The 24,903-nt window shown below is 34.0% G+C and overlaps 5 protein-coding genes across 7 annotated transcripts in view; 1 reads left to right on the top strand and 4 right to left on the bottom strand.

The window, feature by feature from the left end:
• LOC140045240 (uncharacterized) overlaps positions 1 to 4,190 on the bottom strand; it is a 65,782-nt gene extending 61,592 nt beyond the window's left edge. The window contains exon 1 of the mRNA XM_072090068.1: positions 3,894 to 4,190. Within this exon, the coding sequence (XP_071946169.1) occupies positions 3,894 to 3,976 (83 nt within the window). The 5' untranslated portion in view covers positions 3,977 to 4,190. The remainder of the gene's footprint in view (positions 1 to 3,893) is intronic.
• The window catches only part of LOC140045242 (splicing factor 3B subunit 4-like), a 75,459-nt gene extending 63,278 nt beyond the window's left edge, over positions 1 to 12,181 (bottom strand). The window contains exons 1-9 of one of the 2 annotated variants that reach the window (XR_011844561.1): positions 12,124 to 12,181; positions 11,381 to 11,464; positions 10,835 to 10,980; positions 10,393 to 10,521; positions 9,773 to 9,953; positions 9,185 to 9,310; positions 8,168 to 8,404; positions 7,871 to 7,951; positions 6,905 to 7,631 (exon numbers count right to left, since the gene is read on the bottom strand). Coding sequence is in view for 1 of the 2 variants with exons in the window: in XM_072090070.1 (XP_071946171.1) it covers positions 7,555 to 7,631; positions 7,871 to 7,951; positions 8,168 to 8,404; positions 9,185 to 9,310; positions 9,773 to 9,953; positions 10,393 to 10,521; positions 10,835 to 10,980; positions 11,381 to 11,464; positions 12,124 to 12,157 (1,095 nt within the window). In the remaining variant the exon portion in view is untranslated. Of the gene's footprint in view, positions 1 to 6,861; positions 7,632 to 7,870; positions 7,952 to 8,167; positions 8,405 to 9,184; positions 9,311 to 9,772; positions 9,954 to 10,392; positions 10,522 to 10,834; positions 10,981 to 11,380; positions 11,465 to 12,123 lie in introns of those variants that run through there. The other variant, XM_072090070.1, reaches the window with a different exon arrangement.
• A 96-nt stretch (positions 12,182 to 12,277) lies between these two features.
• Positions 12,278 to 15,896, top strand: LOC140043871 (eukaryotic translation initiation factor 5A-1-like). The gene is made up of 5 exons (XM_072088348.1): positions 12,278 to 12,382; positions 13,576 to 13,744; positions 13,978 to 14,082; positions 14,176 to 14,301; positions 15,686 to 15,896. The coding sequence occupies exons 2-5, from the start codon at positions 13,577 to 13,579 to the stop codon at positions 15,752 to 15,754; spliced, it is 468 nt and encodes a 155-aa protein (XP_071944449.1). The 5' UTR covers positions 12,278 to 12,382; position 13,576; the 3' UTR covers positions 15,755 to 15,896.
• A 131-nt stretch (positions 15,897 to 16,027) lies between these two features.
• LOC140043870 (uncharacterized) lies at positions 16,028 to 18,443 on the bottom strand. The gene is made up of 2 exons (XM_072088346.1): positions 18,326 to 18,443; positions 16,028 to 17,706 (listed from the first exon to the last, which is right to left on the bottom strand). The coding sequence occupies exon 2, from the start codon at positions 17,692 to 17,694 to the stop codon at positions 16,933 to 16,935; it is 762 nt and encodes a 253-aa protein (XP_071944447.1). The 5' UTR covers positions 17,695 to 17,706; positions 18,326 to 18,443; the 3' UTR covers positions 16,028 to 16,932.
• Positions 18,444 to 19,127: 684 nt separating this feature from the next.
• Positions 19,128 to 24,640, bottom strand: LOC140045239 (glyceraldehyde-3-phosphate dehydrogenase-like). Of its 2 annotated transcripts, none has more exons than XM_072090066.1 (9): positions 24,534 to 24,640; positions 24,091 to 24,135; positions 23,354 to 23,471; positions 22,449 to 22,555; positions 21,774 to 22,119; positions 21,163 to 21,257; positions 20,427 to 20,592; positions 20,027 to 20,124; positions 19,128 to 19,836 (listed from the first exon to the last, which is right to left on the bottom strand). In XM_072090066.1, exons 1-9 carry the CDS (start codon positions 24,623 to 24,625, stop codon positions 19,761 to 19,763), a joined length of 1,143 nt encoding a protein of 380 aa, XP_071946167.1. In that variant the 5' UTR covers positions 24,626 to 24,640; the 3' UTR covers positions 19,128 to 19,760. The 2 variants fall into 2 exon arrangements, with proteins under 2 accessions (XP_071946167.1, XP_071946168.1); XM_072090067.1 differs by having other exon boundaries at positions 24,538 to 24,636.
• Positions 24,641 to 24,903: the final 263 nt, after the last annotated feature.

Raw genomic sequence — 24,903 nt, 5'->3', positions numbered from 1 at the left:
GAAAGTTACATTATTTTTTCCAAAAAAGTCATTTCATTATTAATGTTGGCCCTGATAAACCAATTTTAAATTGATTGTAAATTGTACTGTAATAAACGAAAATTGTGGCCAAAAAATGTCTTGGGGTATGTTCAGACTCACGGAGTTACGGTGGAGTTATCTAGCCAAGGCGTACGGTAATCCATGGCGTTAAAAGCCAAGGTGTTCAGACACAACGATCAACATTCCAATGCCTTGCGTTTAAAACACTCTGATCAGGTCAAAGCAGATAGAACTATATGTATACATTAATGACAATGCATGAAAGTTTACATCGTTTACATTGTTTTTTTATTTTTATTTATATAATATTTACCTTCAAATATACTGATTTGTTCTTACTACTTGTAGAATTGCATTTTAATTCAAAATAATTTAAAACGCAATTGTTACATGGACAATTATCTGATTGATTTAATTTATAAAAATATCATATTACTGACGCCAACTTTACTGTTTTTTAAAATCTGAACGTGAAAATACATTTGACATAGCTAATTCACTGTCGTATCATAGGGTACGGGTATGTAGTTGCTGTCTGCTAATCGTGGTCGTGTATTTTCATTGGTTAAGGTTAAAATCACTGATGCATCACTGGATTAGCGTTATGAAATCTACCCTCTCCCGCTAGAGTTATTAACGCCACTGGCGCGGAGTAACAGCTTCCTAACGCTAATCCGCGGCATGGTTCAGACACAAAAATATGTACGCCGCTTACATAACTCCACCGTAACTCTGTGAGTCTGAACATACCCTTAAATGTCATGTATTATTTTATATTGCTATTAAGTTAACCTTGATAAAAACAAATTTTAAATTGTTTGAAAATAAAGGTACCTGTATCTTTTGTAATAATATATTTCCTAACTGTACAATTAGGCAAAGGTTAACACTGTATACTGTAAAATACAGTGCTGCTGGGGAAGATTGTTGTTTGAATATGATTATAACTACTGTACAGTTATATCAGTACCTGTATTTACAGTACTGAATTTTTAACAGGAAAAAGATTGGTATAGTAATAATGCGTTGCGTAAACTACGAATAAATTCAAAGTTACATTATTAATTTTGCAAAAAAACACAATCCAATTCAACAGTTACTTTACAGAATAAATACAACTGAGGATTGTATGCATTTTGTTATGCTTTAATATTAGATTATATTTAGATTATATATTAGATATTATTTTATATTTTTTAAATCATAAATTTGTTTTACATCATAAATCATACTAAGTACACTACAACTGGATACAAAGACTGTACAGTACAGGTGTGATCATTTTGGCTATTAAAAATAAAACTAGTCAGTAAAAATGTGTTTTTTTTTAAATTGGCTTGCCAAGTGACAATAACAATACAATAATTAGATTTAAAACCATAGTGTATTTATTAGTGAACTAGACAATAGAAGCAATTTTGTAGACATGACTACAACACCCATATTCATTTGATGATTGTCTTTGTATGCTGTTAGCCTTATTCACTAATTACATTGCAGTACTTGATGGGTCAGAGTTGGACTACCCTGGACAAAACTGACCACTCCAAACATTAACTATAAAAAAAAACTGAAGTGAATTCTTATTAAACCTAATTAGCCAATGCAAGTGCAGAAGCCATGAAAATGAATCATATCGGTCACTAATGAATGTAGTATTCACCATTATTCACAATTACTTACAGGTCATTATTTCTGTTAAATTAGAAAAACGCATCCAATTTTTTCTTTCTCTTGATTGGAAATTGGTAAACAACATTACCTTGAAATATAATTCTCTAAATTGTGTTTGTGGAAAAATAAGAACATAAATTATATATGTCTTAATCTTTATCAAGTGCTGTTGTCAAAAATGGGATAACTTATTAGATAATAAATCATGAATTTATGCAAATTATTGATTAAATCCAGATTGTAATTATGTAAATTATAATCAAAGGAAGAGCATAGGATTTACCGAACGATAAATTGTAAATGTGTTTTCATTTGTAAATTCTCAATAAGTACTATCAATTCTGCACAGTACTCTGTATTTTTAAGGTATAAAATATTTCATACTTATTATTCTGAACATTTAAAGTACAAATTATAAATATATTTGATTGTTAATGTTTTATTATGTAATAACCATTCTATAGGGAAAACAGTACTATACAGTAGTAGATCAAGTAATTAATATTAAAAATATTTGAAGACAATAGTTTAAAATATTTAAAAAATAATATTATAAATTGTTAATAAATAATATTAACCGGGAAAAATTTCATTTTTAAAATTTGTTTAGCAATATTGCTAATCAAACTGATTTTTGAGTCGAGAAACATAGTTTTGTATTGTATTTTTGCTACACAAATTTAAAAATCTGTAGCAAAAAGGTTGTTTTGTATAGCTTTTTGCTATGCTACACTGGCGAAATTATTTCCTGTTATTAAAGAAAAAAGTACTTATTGTATATTTTTGTTTTTTTAAATAATTCATTAAAATAATATATTTTAATTAAAAAATTACATTGCTGTTCAGTTTAAGACATATTGTAGTATATATAGAAGTTCTAAAAGACTTCAAAAAATTAATATTTTTTAATTTAAAGATCAAGTTATAGTTAAAATTTGTTTTTACTTTATTCAGTTTACTGATACACTGTAGTTAAATCTAATTATAGAATTGTCTGAAACATTTCTTTTAAAGTTTATGAACATTATCAATTGACAAGTGAAACAATATTTGAAAAATAAAAGCATTTGCCGATGAACATGTTAATGGATTATCCATTACATGATACCGGCAATGTGTTACTACTAATAACATTTTAACAGAGCTAATGGTTGTAACCACCTATCTATAGTAATGGATTGTAGATGTTCAGCTTGTTAGTAAATGGATGGTGTGTACTTGAATGGTCAAAGTGGTCAGTAGCAAAATAGAACTAGTTCTATTGTACCTACAGTCTCATTTAAACAAACTGTTTTTATCCCTAAAAAGATGCATGTAGAGTGGTCAATTGCTAAACACTGAAAAATCTATAAAAAAAAAAAACCCATAAAAAAACAAATAAAAGTGAGTGAATCAAAGCATTTGGAATATAAATCTTTTCTAAATCAAAGATTATAAAATAATATCCATAATTGAACGTCTTTTTCTCAAATGTTTTTTTACCAAATCATTTGTATGATTTGGTGAACTTTATAAATAATTAAGTCACACATTTTGTATCTACAGTATCGCATTTTTAAGTAGAAAATATGATGAGCTGAAACATTTTTTTTTTCATTTATTAAAATAAAATCTGCCTAACCTACTAATAGTACTACTAATCATTTGCGAGCGACTGTAAAATAATTGCAGTACAATCTATAAAATAAATCTAGGCTAGGCCTAGCCTAAGATAAGATGCCAAGGTATAAATCACGTTTAACAAGAACAATTATCTTGATATAGGCTGCTATTACTAGACCTGCAGCCTGTGTATGTTAGTGATTGATTGAGTGAAAAAACAAAAAATAAGTTTAAGATTAAAATTTAAGAATGTATTTTTAAAACTCCAACATCAATTTATTATTGCTTATCTTTCGCATAGTTTTTTCGATACGAAAATTCCTTTTAATAAAATATATAAAGAATACATTCATAAATAATTCCAAGCGTTCTTGAATTTTGATTAATGTAATAAAAATTTAGCAAGTCGTTTTCAAAACGTCGACGGCGAAATCAACAAATACAACTTCATGATATCGCGTACTATCTATGCATGCAAAGAGTAGGCAGCTCAGGCAGCGTGGATCGCCGTATTCCATCACACGATCTAGCCTACAGCGTAGCTCCCGTTAGAGATTTCTCCCCACCATACTCACCTTTTAAATTGTTCTTTCACCTTTTCTTCTCGTATATTATCCGGTAAATTTCCAACCCAAAGATGTCTGGTTTCCCGCACCATTGCGGCGATATGTTAGACTGCTCATAAAGACAGTATTAATCAAGTAAAACAGCCTAAATTCCTAGCAACATTGCTTGTCGTTCAATTATCCGTGTAGTGTACCATTCGTAGCATGCAATAGAACTCTGGTGTGTGTTTTGTGTGTGCTGCTGTATAGCCTGACGTCATTGATTGGGCTATATGAACATTTTCGCGGTATAATACACACACACACAAGAAGCGAGGTCGAACTATACAAAAACAGGGAACTAAACAGGCTTTGCAACAACATGCATGCTGGGAAAATATCATTGTCATTATTTTTACTTATATATTTTTTTTATAATGTATAATATATTATATTCATTCATGTGTTACATTATCAATAATATTTTTTTATATTCAAATTTCAAGTTGTTTTACTCGGTGTTTTGATAGAACAATGTTCTATTTATATTAAATATGTATGATAATTAATTATTACTGTATTATTATTATTGTGTTCAGGAAAATATTGTCAACCATACAACATACAATTTTATAATAGATGAAGATTACATATGTTTTAAATATAGGCCTAGTAAAAGACTCAATTAAAGGGTCGACATTAAGCGCCTCTTTTTTATAACGGTTTTAACAACACAGTATAATAAATTTTAATAGCCTTGTTGTAGCTGCTATATACACGTTGCGTGGGCCCTTTTAATAATTAATATTTAAAGATGGCCAGTGGCAATGAAACCATTGATCGGTCCTACTACTAATTTAGATCTCGGTCAAAATGTCGTTTTTAGCTAAAACAGGATACTTTTGTTATTTGACTTATTGTTTAAACATGTAATACCGTAAGGCCACCTGGTAAATCGGAAAGACCACCTAATACAGAAATGGAGTTGTTATGCATTCTCTCCCGCTCAGTAGTTATGCAAATTAGAATGCGCACCTGGTTTACATTCATCGCCTCTTCTTCCTCTCACGCGCTGTTTACAACCGGCATTTCATATACAGTATGCCTAAAATTAGATAATGTTTTGTGTGTTTACAATTAAAATCATAGAGGATAGTTGCCTATAACATTATAGCAATGTTAGATGTTACAGTATTGTACAGAAAAAGCCGTGAAATACCTAGCATAGCCTACAACAAAACACCGATACTGTACATTTTAACCGGTATTTTAAAAACAATAGAGAGTTGTAGTAAACAACTGTCCGCCATTAATTTCGATGACTTGATTGCGTTACGGTCGAATACCAGTAAATTGTAATTTACTGTATAAATGTGTCTTGGCACGAACATTACAGCATCACTCAGGCACAACAGCATTGCTCTTAGATTAACAAACAAAAAACACACAAAATAGATTCTGAAAAGAGTCTGCTAATTCTAGACGGAAAACATTATATTATTTCAATATATAAAACAGTATTTCAAAAGTAGTTACATATCCGCTAAGTGCAGATAACTAAAATAACTATATCAAACAATATTATTACTGTACTATCTTTAATATACTTTTTGAATTTTGATTCAAATATTTTATATTGGCGACACAAACAGGAAAATACTGTATATCGTACACCTAGGCCTAGCTAAAGTTTTTCAGACACAATTTAAGTCCAGTGTTTACAGTTAATATCCTGCGCACTTAAGTACAGTAAATGAGTAATAAATCGTCATTTCGTATTTTCCAATCGTTAAAAGTGCAATAGTATTTCCACAGGGTTAATTTGGCAAATCTAACCACAATAATATCATTTAAGCCGTCATGAATTAGGTAGTGGTATAGTAATAACGGGTTACGAGTAATAACTTATATTCATTCTTTTTAATAAATATTTGAGGCTTGTATTTTCATTTTTTCTGATATGTGATAATAAAATAATCCCATGAGAAATAGTGTTTATAAATTCTGTATAATTTCCACGATATGAGCTCAGAATTGTCGACGTGGCAGACTATGTACCGTTCCATATCTTGTAACAACACGTCTCTCTGCTATCTCACCAAGCCTATCACATTGTATGGCTAAAACTAAAAACATGGACGCCGCTAAAATGGATAATGATTGGCGATATATATGAGACCTTTTATTTTCCAAGTTTTCTCGCCATTTTCGAAGGAAAGATGATTATAAACCCAATGTTAGAAAATATGTATATACTCCTTGGTAGTAAAGCAAAACACAAAACAGATAATTTGAGATATTTATAAGTTATCCAATACTAGAAAAATACGCCACCGAAACATCGTCAAGTTAGCTGAGATTAACAAAGGGAGTGGTTCAGAAAGGAAGGAAATTGATAAAACTACCGATAGTGGGCGGTAGACAACTTTTTAGGAGTAACATACTTTATTTTAGGTGGCGCTATTTTTAATGCTTTGGACGACATCACTTATTCAAAAGTACTGTAATCCAAGGAGAGTGTACTGTAGTTTCTATCTATCTATGGGGTGCACAACAGAACTGTGACCATGCAATTGGTATGTTTAATGAATGACCATTTTCTTAAAAAAACTATTTTATCTGGTAAAATATGAAACTAGTTTTTTGGCCTTTAATTTAAGGATTGCTCTAAAGCTTGGTTCCCACTAGAACGTAACGCAAGGACGTAAACGCAACGCAAGCGTTTTAACCAATGACAAGCGAAGTTATAGACAGTTACCAATCATAATAAGACATCGCTTGTGATTGGTCAATTCACTTGCGTTGCGTCGCTAGTGGGAACCACGCTTTAGTGCTCACTTTTCCTCACCCATGAGTATAGTTACAACAGCCATATGATATTTTTTATAGTTTATTTATAGAGAACACTTTTGTTTCCCTTGTAAAAGCAAAATACATCGAAAGGTGAGCAAACAAGTACTACAAATACTACAACTACAGTATGCAAATATTCTGTATTTTTTCTTTATTTGTTTCAATACTTTACATAAAAAAATGTTGGCAAACATCTTGAATTTTGAAACCAAACTGTCACCAAAATTTGCAGTTAACCTTTTTTTTAAAAGTAATTGTCTGCAAGGGTTAAATTGCATTGTGGGTCACATGACACAAAGTGCATAAAACGTTGCATGGTGGCACTGCACTGGGCAATTAAAATTGTTATCGTAAAAAACTTAAATGCTGCAGTACAGTTAATAAAAAATGTTTATGGATAGCTCTATCCAGTGCATAACGCACAGGGCAAAGGCCCCTGGTTTAGCACTCCTAAAGGGCCCTCCACTGCTGGGTAGTTGCATTGGAGTGTTCATGCTCTGGGCCCCTTAATCTTTAGGGGCCTGGGTTTAGCCAGTGAGCGCTCATAGCCGTTACGCCACTGGCTCTATTACCACTTTTTTTTTAATACATTACTGACGCAAAGATTTTAAGATTTACTCGTATTTAGTCAACAAACCATAGTTTATCCTCTTGTTAGGCTTATTGCAAATTACAAATATTCCACAATGACTGCAATTTCCTCATACAAGTTTCTGGTTGTTAAAGCGCAACACCAAAAAGGTCTTCAGGTTTCATTGTGAGTAATACTTGCTGCTGGAATGATTCTTTCTGTTCCATCCTAGGCTAAATTGATGTTCTATCTTACATGACTGTTGGATCACCTTTGATAGGATTGCCTCATCCTAGGTGGCATTGGGGTCCTCATAAGTGGAGGCCTAGGTCCAGGTGGGCCACCTGTGGAATATGTAAAAGATCAATGACACATGCAAATATAATTGTTTTTTCTATGAACCTATCAAAAGTTTATTTTTTTGATTATTCAATTTATGTTAAAATCATTGATAATATTAAAAATGTTAATGAATAAATGCTGGAAATTGTTTTTTTTTACATGAGTTGCTTATTTTCTTTCTTAATCTTTGTGTATCTTGTAAAACGAATTTTACTAATAGGAAAAATATAAGTTGTCTTACTGTATTGATTTCTCATTGACATATTGTTTCCCATTTGGGGGGGCGGCATAAGCCCAGGTGGTGGCGGCATTGGCGGTCGGTCTGCGAAAAAAACAAATGTAACTTTTAGATTAAAAAATGTTATATTACCAAATCTTTTCCACTTTCTTTTTTTCTTGTTTTACGCACTCAACAGCGAGTAACTCGCCAATTACAGGATGGATAAACTATTTAATAATTTATCATGCTTATAAATTAAGTCTCTTTTGAAATTTATTCTGAAATATGTAATAATTTTGTATGAATGAATATACTTACTAGGATTGGACATCATTGACCGATCAGAGCTGGACGACGGAGGCATCATGCCAGGCGGCATAGGAGGAGGGCGCATATTTGGAAGCATAGGTGGTGGCATAAGAGGTGGAACACCACCGTGCATCGACATCGGGGGCATAGGCATTCCTGGCGGAGGCATGCCTGGTGGAGGCATTGGCATACCCATTGGCATGTGGGGGTAGCCACGTGGACCGCCCATTCCCATTGGATCATTCACTGAAACAAGAAGAAAATAATATATTTCAGACAGCGTCGAACGACGAGGCCGGCCCGTTACCATTTAAAAACAAGGTTTGTATGTAAGTAATTCATGTAGAGTTATCTACTAGTATTGTTTATAATTTAAAATTAGCAGGGGGGTTACACCGGTGAATTACTCACACACAGCCACAGTTTTATACAGAAAAATAGGCAGAACTAACATGGTGTGACTCTTAGGGGAAAAGCATGTAGTCTGAAAAGTGTAACAATGAAGAGAGATGAGATTATTTGAGGAATGCATTATATAAATACATTAACATTACTTTAAGTCTCAAATCCAGGCCAGATCTTGCTATTAAAAATGTGGTAATCCTTCTTTATACTTGATTATTTGATTACGGAGCTCAGCATTGCTGGGTCCGGAGTCGAGGCTATGCCTATAAGCCCCTCTTGATAATTACATAAACTCTTGAATATGGCGCAAATTTTAGAGGGTGGTTGGACCATGCCCGTTCAAGACCCGACTTAAATTGATTGGTTGATCTTGAAGATACAACATCTTCCGATAACGAATTCCATAGTATTATAGCTTTTCGACCAAACGAGTCCCTCATCCAATTTGTGCGTGAGAACTTAAATACCGGGTTACCTTTATAGTACTAAACTGTTCTGCCAAGGCAACTAGAGGAAAGTATCTTACCAAAGGATACAAGCACATTACTACTCTTTAAACAATTTTTTAAAATTATTAACCAAAAACAAGTCAAATAAATAATATTACATAATATTACTTACTGTCGTGATGATGTGGAGGCATCATGGGGGGCTGCATTCCTCCTCCGGGTACTGGAGGTGCGTCTGAAAACAGTTGATGTGGTCTGTCGGCTTGGGATAAAGGATTCTGAGCAGCCAATAACCTTTCTGTAACATTAAAAATCATTACCATTAATTAAATAATTATAAAAATGTTGGCAGACATAAAAAAAATATCATATTTTAAAAAGGGTCGGCTTGTCAGAATTAATTTTTCTTGATTTGATTGATAATTATTGCAAAATTGCTCTGCATTAAAGAGCTATATAATTGATCAGATGTTTTGATAATTTGTACTTTATGACAAGTACACATTGAAAACAAAAATTTGCAAAAAAGTCTTGAGTGGAAATCGAACCCACGACCTTCAGATCACTAGCCTGGCATCATATCTCTAGACCATCAAGCTTGAACCAATAGCTATGGTTAGATTAGAGTCCTTTTGAGTGTTCTCAACATTTACTTAACATAAGTACAATTACCTCAGACTAAGGAAAACATCTGACATATACTGTACTACTAGTAAATTGCTAATAGAGGGAGCTATACAATAGATGAATATAACTTTACCTGCCGCTGACCCGTGCCTTTCTCCCTTTGAGTCTTTTTTAAATGCATATGAGATGGTGATTGCACGGTTACACAGATACTGTCCGTTCATGGCCTCAATTGCCGCATCAGATGTATCAAAGCTGGCGAAGTTTATAAAAGCGTAACCCTTAGAATTTCCCGTTTCTGGATCTCGCATAATCTTTTAAAAAAATGTTAGAAAAATATGTATTTATGAACAGAAGTAAATTGTCAGTCTCAATATATTACCTCACTCTTGAGGAAAATCAAAGTATATTGATCAAAATGTTGAGAAACTCTTTTCTAAATATATGTGTACCGCAAACTTTATATCAACATTTTGATTTCGCCATGCAAACCTTTAAGCAATACATGACAATATATTTATATATTTAACCACATTGCTTACTATAAGAGCAGCCAATTCTGGCTTATGAGTTGAAAAATTTATAATATACCAATTAAAAATTAAATAAAAACATCGAACGATATAACCAGTATTTACAATCTTTAAAACAAAAATTAAATATCTTTTTTTTCTTTTGCTTAAAAACAATTAGATACGACAAAAGAGAGAGAGAGAAAACAAACATTCTTTTTTAAAACAAATATATCTATACCTTAGGTGTTTGCAGAATAACCCCAAAAGCACTGAAGGTGTCAAACAGCAGTTTCTCATCAATCTCTGGATCCAGATTGCCAATGAAGATATTGGCTCCAACATCCAGGTTCTTTTGATGTGCGGACGCCTAAAGGTTAGAATAAATGGTTGCCAGGTTAAGAATGAGTGTTGCCAGGTTTTCAAAAAGGGTTCAAAACTTACTAAACATTAAACAAAAAAAACTTCTGCTAGACCTGTGATAAACAAATTTCATGATGGGATAGAATTTACCTTATATTGACTCTGATTGGCTTGCCATACATTTTAATCATATTCATAAAAGAATTACCTTATTGACTCTGATTGGTTTGCCATACATTTTAATCATATTCATAAAAGAATTACCTTATTGACTCTGATTGGTTTGCCATACATTTTAATCATATTCATAAAAGAATTACCTTATTGACTCTGATTGGCTTGCCATACATTTTAATCATATTCATAACTTTAATAGCGTAGTCTGCATCTTCCTCACCCATGAATTCCACAAAGCCATAACCCTGGTGAAGTTGGGTCACTCTGTCCTTTGGCATGTGAGTGTTCACTGTGAAATTAATCAACGTTGATATTATATGGGATATCTATTTGAAATATTAAGTACAGCAGTATATTTATGGCTCTTTTACATTTTATCATTTTGTTTTAGGCTTATTTGTATCTCCATTTGAGATCCACTCACTGATACCCACAGCATTGTCATTCTACAGTAATTTGCCTTTGGATTTATATATGTATATAAATCATACTGTAAATTATAGAAACATATATATATGCGCCATATTTACAGGCTGATAAAATCTTCTAGCAGACAGGACATCTTTACCTGTTAACTGCTATTAACAAAACCATTGCAGCCCTCTATACACTTTTTTTTTGTATTTGAAATGATTGGCCTAAATTCAACAAATTCTTCTTTTTTTTTTGTAAAAAGCATAAATACAGACCAACTGGACCAGCTTGAAGAAACAACTCCCATAGCAGTGCTTCATTCACTTTCTCATCCAAACCACCAACATAAACCGTTGCATCTTGAATAATACAAAAAAAATTAATGTCATGAATCATGATTATATGTATTTGTAATTCATAAAATACCAGGTTGGCCACAAAAGTTGTATGGATCGTACATTAATAATTTAATATTAGTTTGTATCTTTTTATTTTACTATATTTTGTGATATAGGCCTAAGCATAATTAATATATTATGGTCTAGGTAGGTCTGGTAGGCCTATCTTAATATTTTAATCATCTTATTTATTAATATTATTATTAAATAATAAATATTATTAAATATTTTTTTAATAAGCAAATATAAATAATATCATGTTCACTGGTGGTAGCCTCTATTGGTTCACACCCCCTCTATTAACAGCAAAAGATATTGGGCGATTATGGATACAGTCTAGGCCTAGCATCGATGCCATACATACAGAGCAGCACGCCTTTTCGAGGCTAGCTAATCGCCTCTCTCTCTAGTACACTAGCAGGCTAGTGTCTCGCTCTCGACCCACACACACGACGCGGCGGTGGTACACAACACAACAATGAAGTACAGTCATGCGACACTTAAAATACATGCATTTAAAAATAAGCTAGGCTAAGCCTCACTCTAGTCGTCGTGCACTGTTACCCTATTATATTATTTTTTTTATTTAGGTTTTATCGTATTCCAATTGTAAAACAAACCTTGGTTTCTTTCAAGTGGAGGTCCCGCCGCCATCTTGTTCGAGTTTAGAGCGTTGTCTGTCTGTTTGTTTATTATGATCTCAACAGCAACACCCAAATATTTTACCAGCCAATAGAGGGGGTGTGTGAGTACAAAGTTTAATAATTTCAACGAGTTGTGCAATTTATTGGTTATAAAAGCGACACCAATTGCACAACAGTCACCAAACGCTGTCGACCCATGGTCGAAAAAGTTCTTCATCTTGTTTTGTCACTAGTGGTAAATATTTCTTCTTTTTTTCTACGAATTTCGTTTTAAAATGAATTAATAATTTAGAAATCTTTTAATTAGTAGGTTATCTTTGTTTTCAGCACAGGAATGTACGAAAGCCCATTAATGCCATTTGAAGTATATGTTTTTCGAACGTAATCCGTTCTAACGAATTAGTAATTCGTTTGAACGGATTAATAATCTGTTCAAACGAATTAGTAATCCGTTCAAACGAATTGCAACATATACAACAAGTGCCATTTAAAGTATATGTTGTAATTCGTTTAAACGGATTACTAATCCGTTCAAACGAATTACTAATTTGTTTAAACGGATTACTAATTTGTTCAAACGAATTACTAATTCGTTCAAACGAATTACTAATTTGTTTAAACGGATTACTAATTTGTTTAAACGAATTAATAATTTGTTTAAACGGATTACTAATTCGTTCAAACGAATTAGTAATCCGTTTAAACAAATTAGTAATTTGTTTAAACAAATTAATAATTTGTTTAAACAAATTAATAATTTGTTTAAACAAATTAATAATTTGTTTAAACAAATTAATAATTTGTTTAAACAAATTAATAATTTGTTTAAACGGATTAATAATCTGTTTGAATGAATTAGTAATTCGTTTGAACGAATTAGTAATCCGTTTAAACAAATTAGTAATTTGTTTAAACAAATTAATAATTTGTTTAAACGGATTACTAATTCGTTTAAACGAATTAGTAATTCGTTTAAACAGATTAGTAATCCGTTTAAACAAATTACTAATCCGTTTGGACGGATTCCTAATTCGTTTGAACAGATTATTAATCTGTTTAAACAAATTAGTAATTCGTTTGAACGGATTAGTAATCTGTTCAAACGAATTAGTAATCCGTTCAAACCAATTGCAACATATACAACAAGTGCCATTTAAAGAATATGTTGTATTTCGTTTGAACGGATTACTAATCTGTTCAAACGAATTAGTAATCCGTTCAAACGAATTACAACATATACTTTAAATGGCACTTGTTGTATATGTTGCAATTCGTTTGAACGGATTACTAATTCGTTTGAACAGATTATTAATCCGTTCAAACGAATTACTAATTCGTTATAACGGATTACGTTCGAAAAACATATACTTAAAATGGCATTAATGGGCTTTCGTAGTAATGCTCTTATATTTATTTTATTTTTAATAGAATGGAATCTGATCTCTTCGACTATGAACACGCTTCCTCTGGTGCCGCCTCTTTCTATCCTGCTCAATGTTCCTCTCTTAAAAAAGGAGGATATGTAATCATCAAAAAACGGCCCTGCAAAGTTGTCGAATTATCGACTTCTGCGCCAGGGAAACATGGACACGCAAAGGTAAGATTTTCGTAATACACGGTACTAATTAATATTCAGTCGTACGGTCGTGTAAAAAGGTCTTTACACAATTTCGATCACAATAATTATTGGCTTAGGGCCAATAAAAATTCTGAAATCAATGATTGGAGAATCGTCCGTCGGTGTCTGAACTGATCGTGACTCGACTAATTAAAGTTTTTTTTTTTTTTTATGACACTTAAAAGTAAAAACGTTTTCTGTTACATTTATAGGTGAATTATGTTGGTTTGGACATTTTCACACGACGAAAGTACATGCAATTTGCTCCATCTAACAGCATGATACAAGTTCCCAACGTGAAGAAAGGAAATGCCCAGGTATACCTTATTTTTTTATGAATTACGTAACAAAAAATTACACAGATGTTTTGGTAACACAAACTTTTTTATTATAATGTTTAATATTTTTAGTTGATAGGAATTGGTGACGGGTTTGCCCACCTTCTTATCAACGGGATTGTCAGTAGTATTCGCGTACCAGAAGGTCGCCTTGGTGACGAGGTACGTGACATATTTGACGAGGACGGAGAGGCTCTGGTAAGTTGGTTGATTATTACAATGTTATTCATCATCATTATTATCATTTGTCGCCATCTTGAACATGATAGGCCTATACTCGACTCATTGTCGTTGGTGTTGAATTCTTAATCTTGTCAAACCTACCCAACCAAAATTGGACTGGCTTTAGAAAATGATGTAAAATGATCGAGAGTAGACGATGGCCCCCAAAACGTCGACTCAGACAGCGTCGCACGAATGAGGCCCGACGAAACTTCGTCTTGACTCGTTGGTGCTGTCTGAGTTGAACCCCGACGAGACGAGTCGTCTTCGGGCCGGCCTCGTCGTTCGACGCTGTCTGAGTTGACCTTAAAGCTTGGTAATTCCCACTAGCGATGCAACCTACGCAACGTAAGAGAATGCCCTTTCGACAATTGTGTTTGCCCCGCCAGCGTGAATCAAACTTGCAATGTTTGCAGAAATGTTGTGTCGTCTGTTCCCACTTGTGATTACGCAATAGGCCTACAGCACTTTGTGTCGATACGTCGCTGCGTTACGTTGCGTTGCGTGCTAGTGGGAACCACGCTTTAAGCGTGGTTCCCACTAGCGACGCAGCGTAACGCAACACAATGACGTTTTGACGCAAAGTGCTGTATTGCCTAATCACAAGGAAGTGGGAACCGACGACGCAACAGTGCTGCAAAGATCAAAGTTTGATTTCACGCAGGCGGGGGAAAAACAATAAAGCGTGGTTCCCACTAGCGACGCAACGTAACGCAACGCAGCGACGTTTTGACGCAAAGTGCTGTATTGCGTAATCACAAGTGGGAACCGACGACGCAATAGTGCTGCAAATATTGCAGATTTTATTTCACGCAGGCGGGGGCAAACACAATTGTTAGAAGGGCATTTTCTTACGTTGCGTAGGTTGCGTTACGTTCCGTCGCTAGTGGGAACCACGCTTTATTAGAAGAGCATTTTCTTACGTTGCGTAGGTTGCGTCGCTAGTGGGAACCAAGCTTAAGGAGTTCGATGAGATTACGTACTGTATAACTAAAAACTAACGGTCTGGGGTACTTTCTAAACTACGATGACCAAATAATATGAGGAAGAAATTAATTATTTTCAATCCCCATTCCATAAACAACTTGTCGAATCAAGCTTGGTTTCCACTAGCGACGCAACGTAACTCAATCTACGCAGCGTAAGAAAATGCCCTTCCGATGCCCTCGATCGCCTGCGTGAAATCAAACCTGCGATGTTTGCAGCACTGTTGCGTCGTCGGTTCCCAATAACGCAATACAGCACTTTGCGTCGATACATCGCTTGCGTTACGTTGCGTTGCGTTCTACACTCGACTCATCATTACTATTTTGGTATGTTTTAGTTCAGAAGATGTGATTCTTTGTTTTTGTACTTTTAGGTAACTATCCTGTCTGCATTGGACGAAGAAGCTATCGTCGGCGTCAGAGCATGCACAGTAGATGACTGAATGAAAAACTTATGAAAGATCAAAAGACATACATTGATTATTATACCTAATTTGACAAAATAGATTAAATCGAAATTAAATGAAAACTAATTATTAATAATATAATCAATAACAATAATAATTAATTACGTAACCAATATTGAATTAAATAATGATTAGAATAAAGAGTTGAAAAGTGTGCAAAATAATGAGTTATGTGGTTTGATATCAGCATATTAATAAAAATAAAACATATACTAAACGGCTGTGGTGTCACTTTATATTTATAGAACTGAAGCCCTGTCTACACTATCAAAACTAGTGGTAGTGATATGAATTCATCATGTCCATGGGTACATCACATTTTTTGTCACAAGTTTGCTAGTGTAGACTTGATAATAAAGTATCTCTATACGAATGTATTGAGTTACTATTTGCGATTTTTTCTCGCAAAAATGGTTTCTTAACTTTCATTACGTCAGCAGAAATAGTGCAAACCATCTCAACCAGACTACAAACACAGAAGGAATCAAAGTCAGAGTAGTACATGCCAAAAATGAACGGCGAATCAGAAGGACGGATAACGAATCACGCTAGATCTGAAACTCACCAATGAAAAGAAAAAAAACATATACCAAAAATATAAAGTGTTTAATCTGAATATACAGTAATGTACAAAACAATATTTTGTTCTTTAATTCTAAAATTGTACTGTTATTATCATCATAAACTATTAATTAAAAAAAATACTTCTTTAAAACTCCATTTACAAATTGTCTGCTGCTAATTAGCAAGTGGCAACGTATTATTATGAAGCCCACCAGAATGTTCGGTTTTTTCACAAAAAGGGCAAACAATCCTCAAGAACATTCTAATTATTATTTACCACACTTCCACTGCCGATCTCCACAAAGATTGATTGATTTTCAAATGGCTATGGGCATGTGGGGTAGGAGATTGAGTCAGATTTTCGATTCCTATGTGATTATGGAACCAGAGCCGGCAAACAACCTTTGTGGAACATTGTTGTTGAAAGGATCCAATCAATTGGATGCAACGTATTATTTATAATCTATTCCAAATTATTATTGCGTGTAAATAATATAATGATTGAGTTTCCGATCGGTACAATATAAAATAAAAACAGTAGATTGTCAAAATGACACCTGCAATGATACGGTCAGTTTGTCGAGATTCCATTATGCCTTGACGCTTTTATGCTTGCCTCCCCCACCCTTTGATCCATCTAAATCAGTTCGTCTGCTAATTTCTCTTGGATTTTCCCTTTTACGTTTTCCTTTAGAATCCGATGTCTGTTTGGGATTCTTCTTTCTATTTTGTTTTTTTCCACCATGTGTCGCATTCACATGACCAGCTTTTCTTTTCTCGGGTTGTTTGCGGTGTGATTTTTTTCGTCTAGAATCTTTACCTCCTTTTTCAACTTCTCTTTCAGTCGGCGGAACACTAAATCCTTCTGATCCTTCACGTGGGCAGACTAGGTTAATTAATTGCGTCACAAGGAATAGTATAATAATAGCAACGCCTATGCCAATTGCTGTTAGAGAGTACGAATTTATAGCGACAAAATCTGTCGTAAAGCTTACACATGCTGTATTGTCGGTAATCTCACCGTTGCCGAATGTATTTGTGGTAAGTACGATTACGCATGCTCGGTAGGTCACACCCGAGCGTAACCGCTCTAAAGTAGTGTTTGTAATTGTTGGAAGAAGAATCTCATTACCTCTTCTAGATAGCAGATAGTTTGCATCAATACGAAATCCTCGTATAGTGTTGTTGAGAGAATCCGTCGTGTTGTCTGTTGTCCATGATATTACAGCCGTTTGACTACCAATTAAAGTACTGTCTGCTCGGACGTCATAAACACGGATGGCAGTAACAAGTCGTAGATAAAAAATTGAGAAGAAAATTAGAATGTACTTTGTGGTACAACTTGGTTCCATTTCAAACAAAATCTGCAATATAATAAATAACTAAATTAAGGGTTCAAAACTTGGCAAAATAAAGAGGGCGTGCTCTTCAAAATGTGGGTCCATATTGAAGATACAAATAACTCGAGATTTTAATAAGGTTTTGTGACGTCACCAATGTATCGATTTTATTCAAGTTCAATAGGCATGGTCTGTTGGTATATGCGTATATGATGAGAAAAAAAGATCAGAAAAATAACTTTAAGAAAAAAGCGTATTTACAACGTGAACAAATGTACCATGATTATTGAAAAATATAGAGGTTTTTTCAGTATGCTAATACAGTAGTATAGTTTGATAGGGGTAAATTTTACCGTGTGAGAACAAATTGACATGGATTATTGAAATGTGTTAACCGTTCGAATAACCCTAAAACTGGTCGCAAGACGAACAAACGAACAAAGTTGCTAAATTCACAACCGAATATACTTCTAAAAGGTATTCAGGGACCAGGCATATGCATTTAATTTAGTTTGAAAATATATATAAAAACAATCACACTTAGTCCGTGACGTGTCGATTAACACGCGATTTGTGACCAAAACTCGGGAAAGGACGGTTTCATTATACTAATATCGGAAAAATATATATAAATGCAACGTACCTTTTTATGCTCAGTGGATGGACATAAAGACTATATCCAGTTTAAGACTCCAAAAATTGTTTTTGAATCATGGAGGTAAATATTAAGCTATAAAACGATTGTATTTATATGTGGTTGGTTGAGCGACGCAACAATGCTCTGTGCGTGAATTAGTCAAACTTGAAAAGACTGTGTTTTAAAAACATGTATTGTTACTCACTCATTTGGAAAGGCTTTCAAAGTATGGTATGTGGAAACCGATTTGATACCTTTGTGTTAACGAAATATTGCGTGACACCTTTATTGTATTTTGTAGCGTGTTCAAATACATGATTTTAAATAGAGAATATTACGATGTCACATAAGTTCACGGAGATACAGATTTGCTTGAAGGGTCGCTCCACGAAAATCTGTTTATCATAAAATATAAACCTTTAGTGACTCATCATAATCGATACTGTTTGAAAAGAATTTTACCAATTTTAAGTGAATTGTTGCACTATTTCTCATAAGTTCACAGAGATACCAATTTGTTTAAATGGCCGCTCTACGAAAATCTGTTCTATTTCTATAATTCTAAATATAAACAAGACTTCAAAAGAGTAAGAATTTTACTGATTTTACGTGACTTTTTTGCAACCATTACCTATTTGTATTTGCAATAAAAATAATATTTTCCTATGCTAGATTGTTTTTGGTTATGTCTCAAATGTACACGAATAAGTCACTTTTTTAAAATCAAAATATGGTCAATCATCCTCTTGCTCCTCCTCCCCATCCCAAATGGAGCCACCACTTTTTAAACAACCAAATACAAATCAGATTGAATTATGGAAACAATTTATTATAATTAAATTTATTATTTGAACCACAGATCAATGTTATCAACTAGATTGAGACAAAAGGAAAACAGCTGGATCAAGCAGTCTACCATACATCTGGATAAAGAGTCTACACAAACACCTTTTTACAATCTATATGCAAATAGTTTTGACAAACTTTCACTTCACATTATCAAGGCTTGTAAAACACTACCTAGCACCAGGAATTATTATTTAGTTCAACAAATATTTATTTTCACAAAGAAATAAATTGTGTTACTGTTCTGTAACGTGGAAGAAGTGATATGCAATTAAATATAATATAGTATTGTAATAGTGTGTTAGGAACTCCAGTTTTATATCATAGTTAATAATATAATGACTATGGTATGCCTGAACCCAGTAAACAAAGTCATTCTATAGCTATAAAAATGATGAACAATTAACAATCCTTGATATAATTAGTTTTACTAGTTGCTACAAAAATGAAAATATTTTAATATTTAAACATATTTGAAATTTCAGATGTCAAATATTGCTAAAGTATGTTTTGCACATGAATATGAATATTTACGGATGACGAGATACAATTATAAGTCTCTCCAATTATTTCATTCTGTCGTAGAGGGTGCTGTTTACTGACTGTCAACCGAAGCCATGTGGGAAATGAGATCAACAACTCGAAGACTGTATGCAAACTCATTGTCGTACCTGTAACAAAAAAAAAACATAAATTTAAACTTGAGCATTACAATGCATAGTTTCATTAACCTTATTTGTTATATATTTAACTGCATATTAAATTGAAATGATACTTTACGATCCAGATGAGGAGTTTAAAAGTGTTCATTGGTGTTGAATATATGTTGACATAATGAAGAAGGCAATGAATTTTGCTTACCATGAGACTAGTTTTACAAACTTGGGGCTGAGGGCAATTCCTGCACCAGCATCGAAGATACTTGAGCGGCTATCACCACGGAAATCCATGGACACAACCTAAATAATTTAATATTTATTGAAAAGTTCAGAAAATACTTAATTTACGAGCAGCACAAATGAAATAATTGCTCTTACGCAATTTTGAATAAGTGCATTAAGAGGGCGCCATACTATAGATCGTCTATCAACAAGGTTAGTGATATGTTGTTTTAATGCTTAATCTCATCTCGCATGAAACTATTTTTTCATCAAAGATTTCAAAATCTCCATTCAATATCAACCAACCTTTATCGGAAATAAACATCAATTTACACCAAAACAATACTTTAATTTGACCATAAATGTATAAAGACATTCACCTCATCTTCAGTGTATCCCATAATGCCTTTCATTTCTTTGCTTTCGCTAGCTTTCTTCATAAGAGCTTTAATTTCGTCGTATGAAGCCTCTTTGTTCAATCGTACAGTCAGATCAACAACGGATACATCCGGCGTTGGGACACGGAATGCCATACCGGTTAGTTTGCTAGCATCAAATTATAAACAATAAAACATATATAAGTATAACATAAATTCACAAAGGGCCAAGACATTTAGGTGTAAAAAAGCTTTTCTCTGAAACCGTATGTTATGTGGTATTTAAAAATGCACTTCCATCCTGTTTGTAAAATAGAGGGCGCCAACAAGTTTCCATGACAAAAACAACTTATTTTCACCAATCACCAAACTATTTAAAATATTTCCGATTACCGAGTATACTCGATACTGGGGTAACATGTTACATGGCATAATGTTCTACACATCTATGGCTATGGGCAATACCCTGTTTGACAAGTGCGAGCGAGTGACCGAGCGATTAAGACAGTGGAACTATTATTATGTAGCCATAACATCGTCAAGGATTTAATTCTCGCTCCATGGTTCTGGTAGTAGAATGAGTCTTCTCGGATAAGGACTAGAAACCGTCCAGGTCATGTGAACACATCTAGCTTATCTGCACTCTAAATAACATAGTACATCTTTCAAAACGAGTAGGGGGTCACCAATTACTCCTAACAAACATATCCTAAACACTAAAATAATTATATAATCTCACCCATTCAGATTTGGAATAACTTTGCCCACAGCTTTGGCAGCACCAGTGGAAGCTGGGATGATGTTCTGATGAGCACCTCGTCCATCTCTCCATTTCTAAGTAAACAAAGAATACTTAATCAGGGCAAGAAATACAATTTTTAACCAAGCAAACTGTTGCTACTACCTCGGCTAAAAATGAGTACCTCAAATACTGTAGTAGGCACACATTTTGGACAATTAATTTTTCTTGAATAATGGCTTTTGCTGTCTGCAAAGAACTCCTAGCATTTGTTTCTCCAACTAAGGTAGAAATGCTGTTGAATCATTTCTGGTGGAATAAACCCCTTGGCCTTATGGGCACCAGCAGTGGTTTAAAGCAGAGGTCCGAGGCCCCTGGTTTAGGAACCCTAAGTGGCCCTCCAACGCTGGGGGCCGTGGGCGTTTTTTAATGCCTTGTTTTCCCTCGCCTTGTTTTCCCTCTGGGCACTGCTCTGGGCCCCTATAAGCTCATGGGTTTAGCTAGTGCGTGCTCATAATCATTACCCCACTCAATCCTTTCTGGTGGAACGAACCTCTTCGGATTATGGCCCAGACACCAGTTTCATAAAAGGTTTCATAAAACACCAGTACCTTGGCACTTGGTCCATCAACTGTCTTCTGGGTGGCAGTGTAGGCATGTACGGTTGTCATCAAACCCTCTACAATTCCGTAGTTGTCATCGATGATCTTAGCAAGAGGCGCCAGACAGTTGGTTGTGCAAGAAGCATTGCTAACGATGTTCATGCTGGTTTCGTAGTTTTTGTGGTTGACGCCTACAACAAACATGGGAGCATCTGCTGATGGTGCGGAGATGATCACTTTCTTGGCGCCACCTTCAAAGTGAAGCTTTGCCTTGTCGATAGTGGTGAACACACCAGTAGACTCGACAATGTACTCTGCTCCAGCTTTGCTCCATGGGATCTCACCTGGCTTGGTTCTGCAATAAAAAAAAAAGTATTTAAAGACAGTCTAATAGACGGACATGATGAAGGTAAATTTGAAAACTGCAGTAAAGTTGAAAACTGCAGTAAAGTTGAAAACTGAAGTAAAGTTGAAAAGTACTGTACACTGCAGTTTACATTTGTTCTTAGCTTACAACCAAATCATACTAACTCAAGTCATGTTACGCAAGCTTAATGCGTTGTCTACTATTGTGCCCAAATATCATATATCATCATGTCCATATGGGCACATCACATTTTTTTTGTTAAACTAGTTTGATAGTGTAGACAGAGCTTTATTTCACAGAATAATAAGGAAACATACTGTTGGTAAACGTTGATAGGTTTGCCGTTGACGATTAACTTTCCATCCTGGTGGCTGACTTCACCTTTGAACTGTCCGTGGGTTGAATCATACTTGAACATGTAAACCTGTGGTCAAAGTTCATAAAATTAAGTTATAAATCAGGACAATTACTTGAAAATTGTGGACGTTTTCATGAAGACAAACTTAGAATTATATATATATTTTGTTTTCTTTCTTTTTTTAAAATCTGGTGGCCATGACTTAAAGTTTGCCTTCAAATTTATTTTGGCCTCCTTCTGCACTCTTGTACTTTTTACTAGTATAATTTTGTTTGCAGAAAAACAAACAAGCAAAAAGTACTTTCCCAAGTAAAAATAGATGTTTTCATAAAATGTATAAAAAAATGAGAAATCTCCACACACAACCCATCATGTTAAATTAAATGTTAATTGCAAAGTAAGTGCTTAGGTGGTTACCGTATGTAGTTTTAGCTAAATATTAGAGAAATATCTTGGTACTGTGCCAGGGAAAAGAACTTAATCCAGGATACAGAGATTAATATTAGTAAGCATGCATTATGGCCCACTACACGACCCCTGGGAGAGGTGCGTCATTTGTCCGATGTGCGTCATACCTTATGAATACCTTGACGCAGCCCTGCGTCAAAAAAGCGACTTACCTTTAGGTAACCATGATGCACCCATTTTGAAAAACAATTACCATGTTGTTCATGATATGGTGGGTGGGTCGTCATGAAGTGATGGACATTGACACACCATTGTTCATTGATGTGACGTACCATTTAGGTTTTTTGACGCACCAATGTGTCAATAATTATTTGTAGATGACGTACCTCTCTCGAGGGTCGTATAGTGGGTCATACAATTGGCAAGTGCATTATGGTCAAGCTACACTTTCCTTACCATATACTCAAGTTGAATGAAGGGGTCGTTGATGGCAACAACTTGTAGATCGGTGTTGGGGATAACGCCATTGTTTTCAATAGCTGCCCTCAATACAAGGCGTCCAATACGTCCAAATCTTTAGGAAAGAAAACACCCAAAATTAATTTTATAACAAAAATTGATTTTCCTTTTTAAGACCCAACACAAACACCAACATTTTATTATTAATTCTTCTCATTTATACAGTATTTTAAAACTTTAATGTAACTGTAAATGTTAACATTATTCAGTCTTGTGTATTGAATAGAGAGATCACACACAATGCATCATTAAAGCAGATCTAACTATTCACTATTGATGAGAAGTGTATCTTAAGAAAATTTGAAAATATCATGACCAGACCTGTCTGCACACAATATGTTCACAATCTAATGAATAATAATACAATTGATATCTATTCCTACATAACTATTAGAATAATTTTAAAGATGTGTGTGAATATACTGTATTATTAATGATAGACAGACAGCTGGTATATTAATTACAATATGTCATTTTCATAATGAATAGCTGTACTGTAGTTAGCCTACTATTTTAGTTAGTGTTGTATCTAGTACTACCTAGTATCTAGTAACCTATCTATAGTCTACATGAAGTACTTAAGTTACAAATACAGGAAATTGTTGGCATTACAATACTGTAGTTGTAATAAGCTTATTAATTAATTGATAGGCTAATTAATAAATGATACCTACCCGTTGATGCCGACTTTGATAACCATTTTGATTGTGAGTTGTTCGCTAAAAATGAAATCAATATAAATTGTTAGTAATAGAAGTGTATCATGAGAGTAAGTTAACATACAATTGTTTACATTAAAATAAACTGGATAATCTAGAATAATGGTAGGGGGGCCCACACCATTACCCGCCACTGCATTCCATTCTTTCAAGAATACCAATCCGTATTTGATCTGAATATACAGGACATTTGTATTTGGGATATCCACCACGCACGAACCACGACCAGACCACACATACAAAAAATACATATTCATAAGAAGTCGAGGAGGCGAACCGGCATTTTGAAAACTCTTTTAAAATCACATTTATACATTGAATTACACGCTTAAATTGCCAATATGCATACTAAAGACAATATATGTTAAATATTAAAGGTAAATTGTAGGTTTACATACGTACGTTGAGCTAAATCTGAATTTGAGCAGATATGATCTGAAGCCTTGTTTGTCGACGAGTTCCGCGAGAGAGAAAAGGAAAGAAAATGCATCGATGTGACCTTTTAGCTGACCTGGATAGATTGCAGTGTGGTAGCTTTTGTAAAATTCATTCTTAAATTCCAGAATTTAGCGCCCCCTAATTTAAAAACTGGAGGCAAACTTCATGACAGACATGCCTGTGACCACGTACACACACAATTATTATACATAAATATCCGGGATTTAATTTTATATTATAAAGCCAATAAAAAGAACAATAATTCGATAATACTTTTATATAGGCCAGGTGACTGTATGATATCTTTCTCGCATCACACCTGCAATGGTT

The sequence above is a fragment of the Antedon mediterranea genome, chromosome 3, assembly GCF_964355755.1.
Source record: "Antedon mediterranea chromosome 3, ecAntMedi1.1, whole genome shotgun sequence".
NCBI lineage: Eukaryota > Metazoa > Echinodermata > Crinoidea > Comatulida > Antedonidae > Antedon > Antedon mediterranea.
This window is presented reverse-complemented; position numbering and strand designations above follow the sequence as displayed.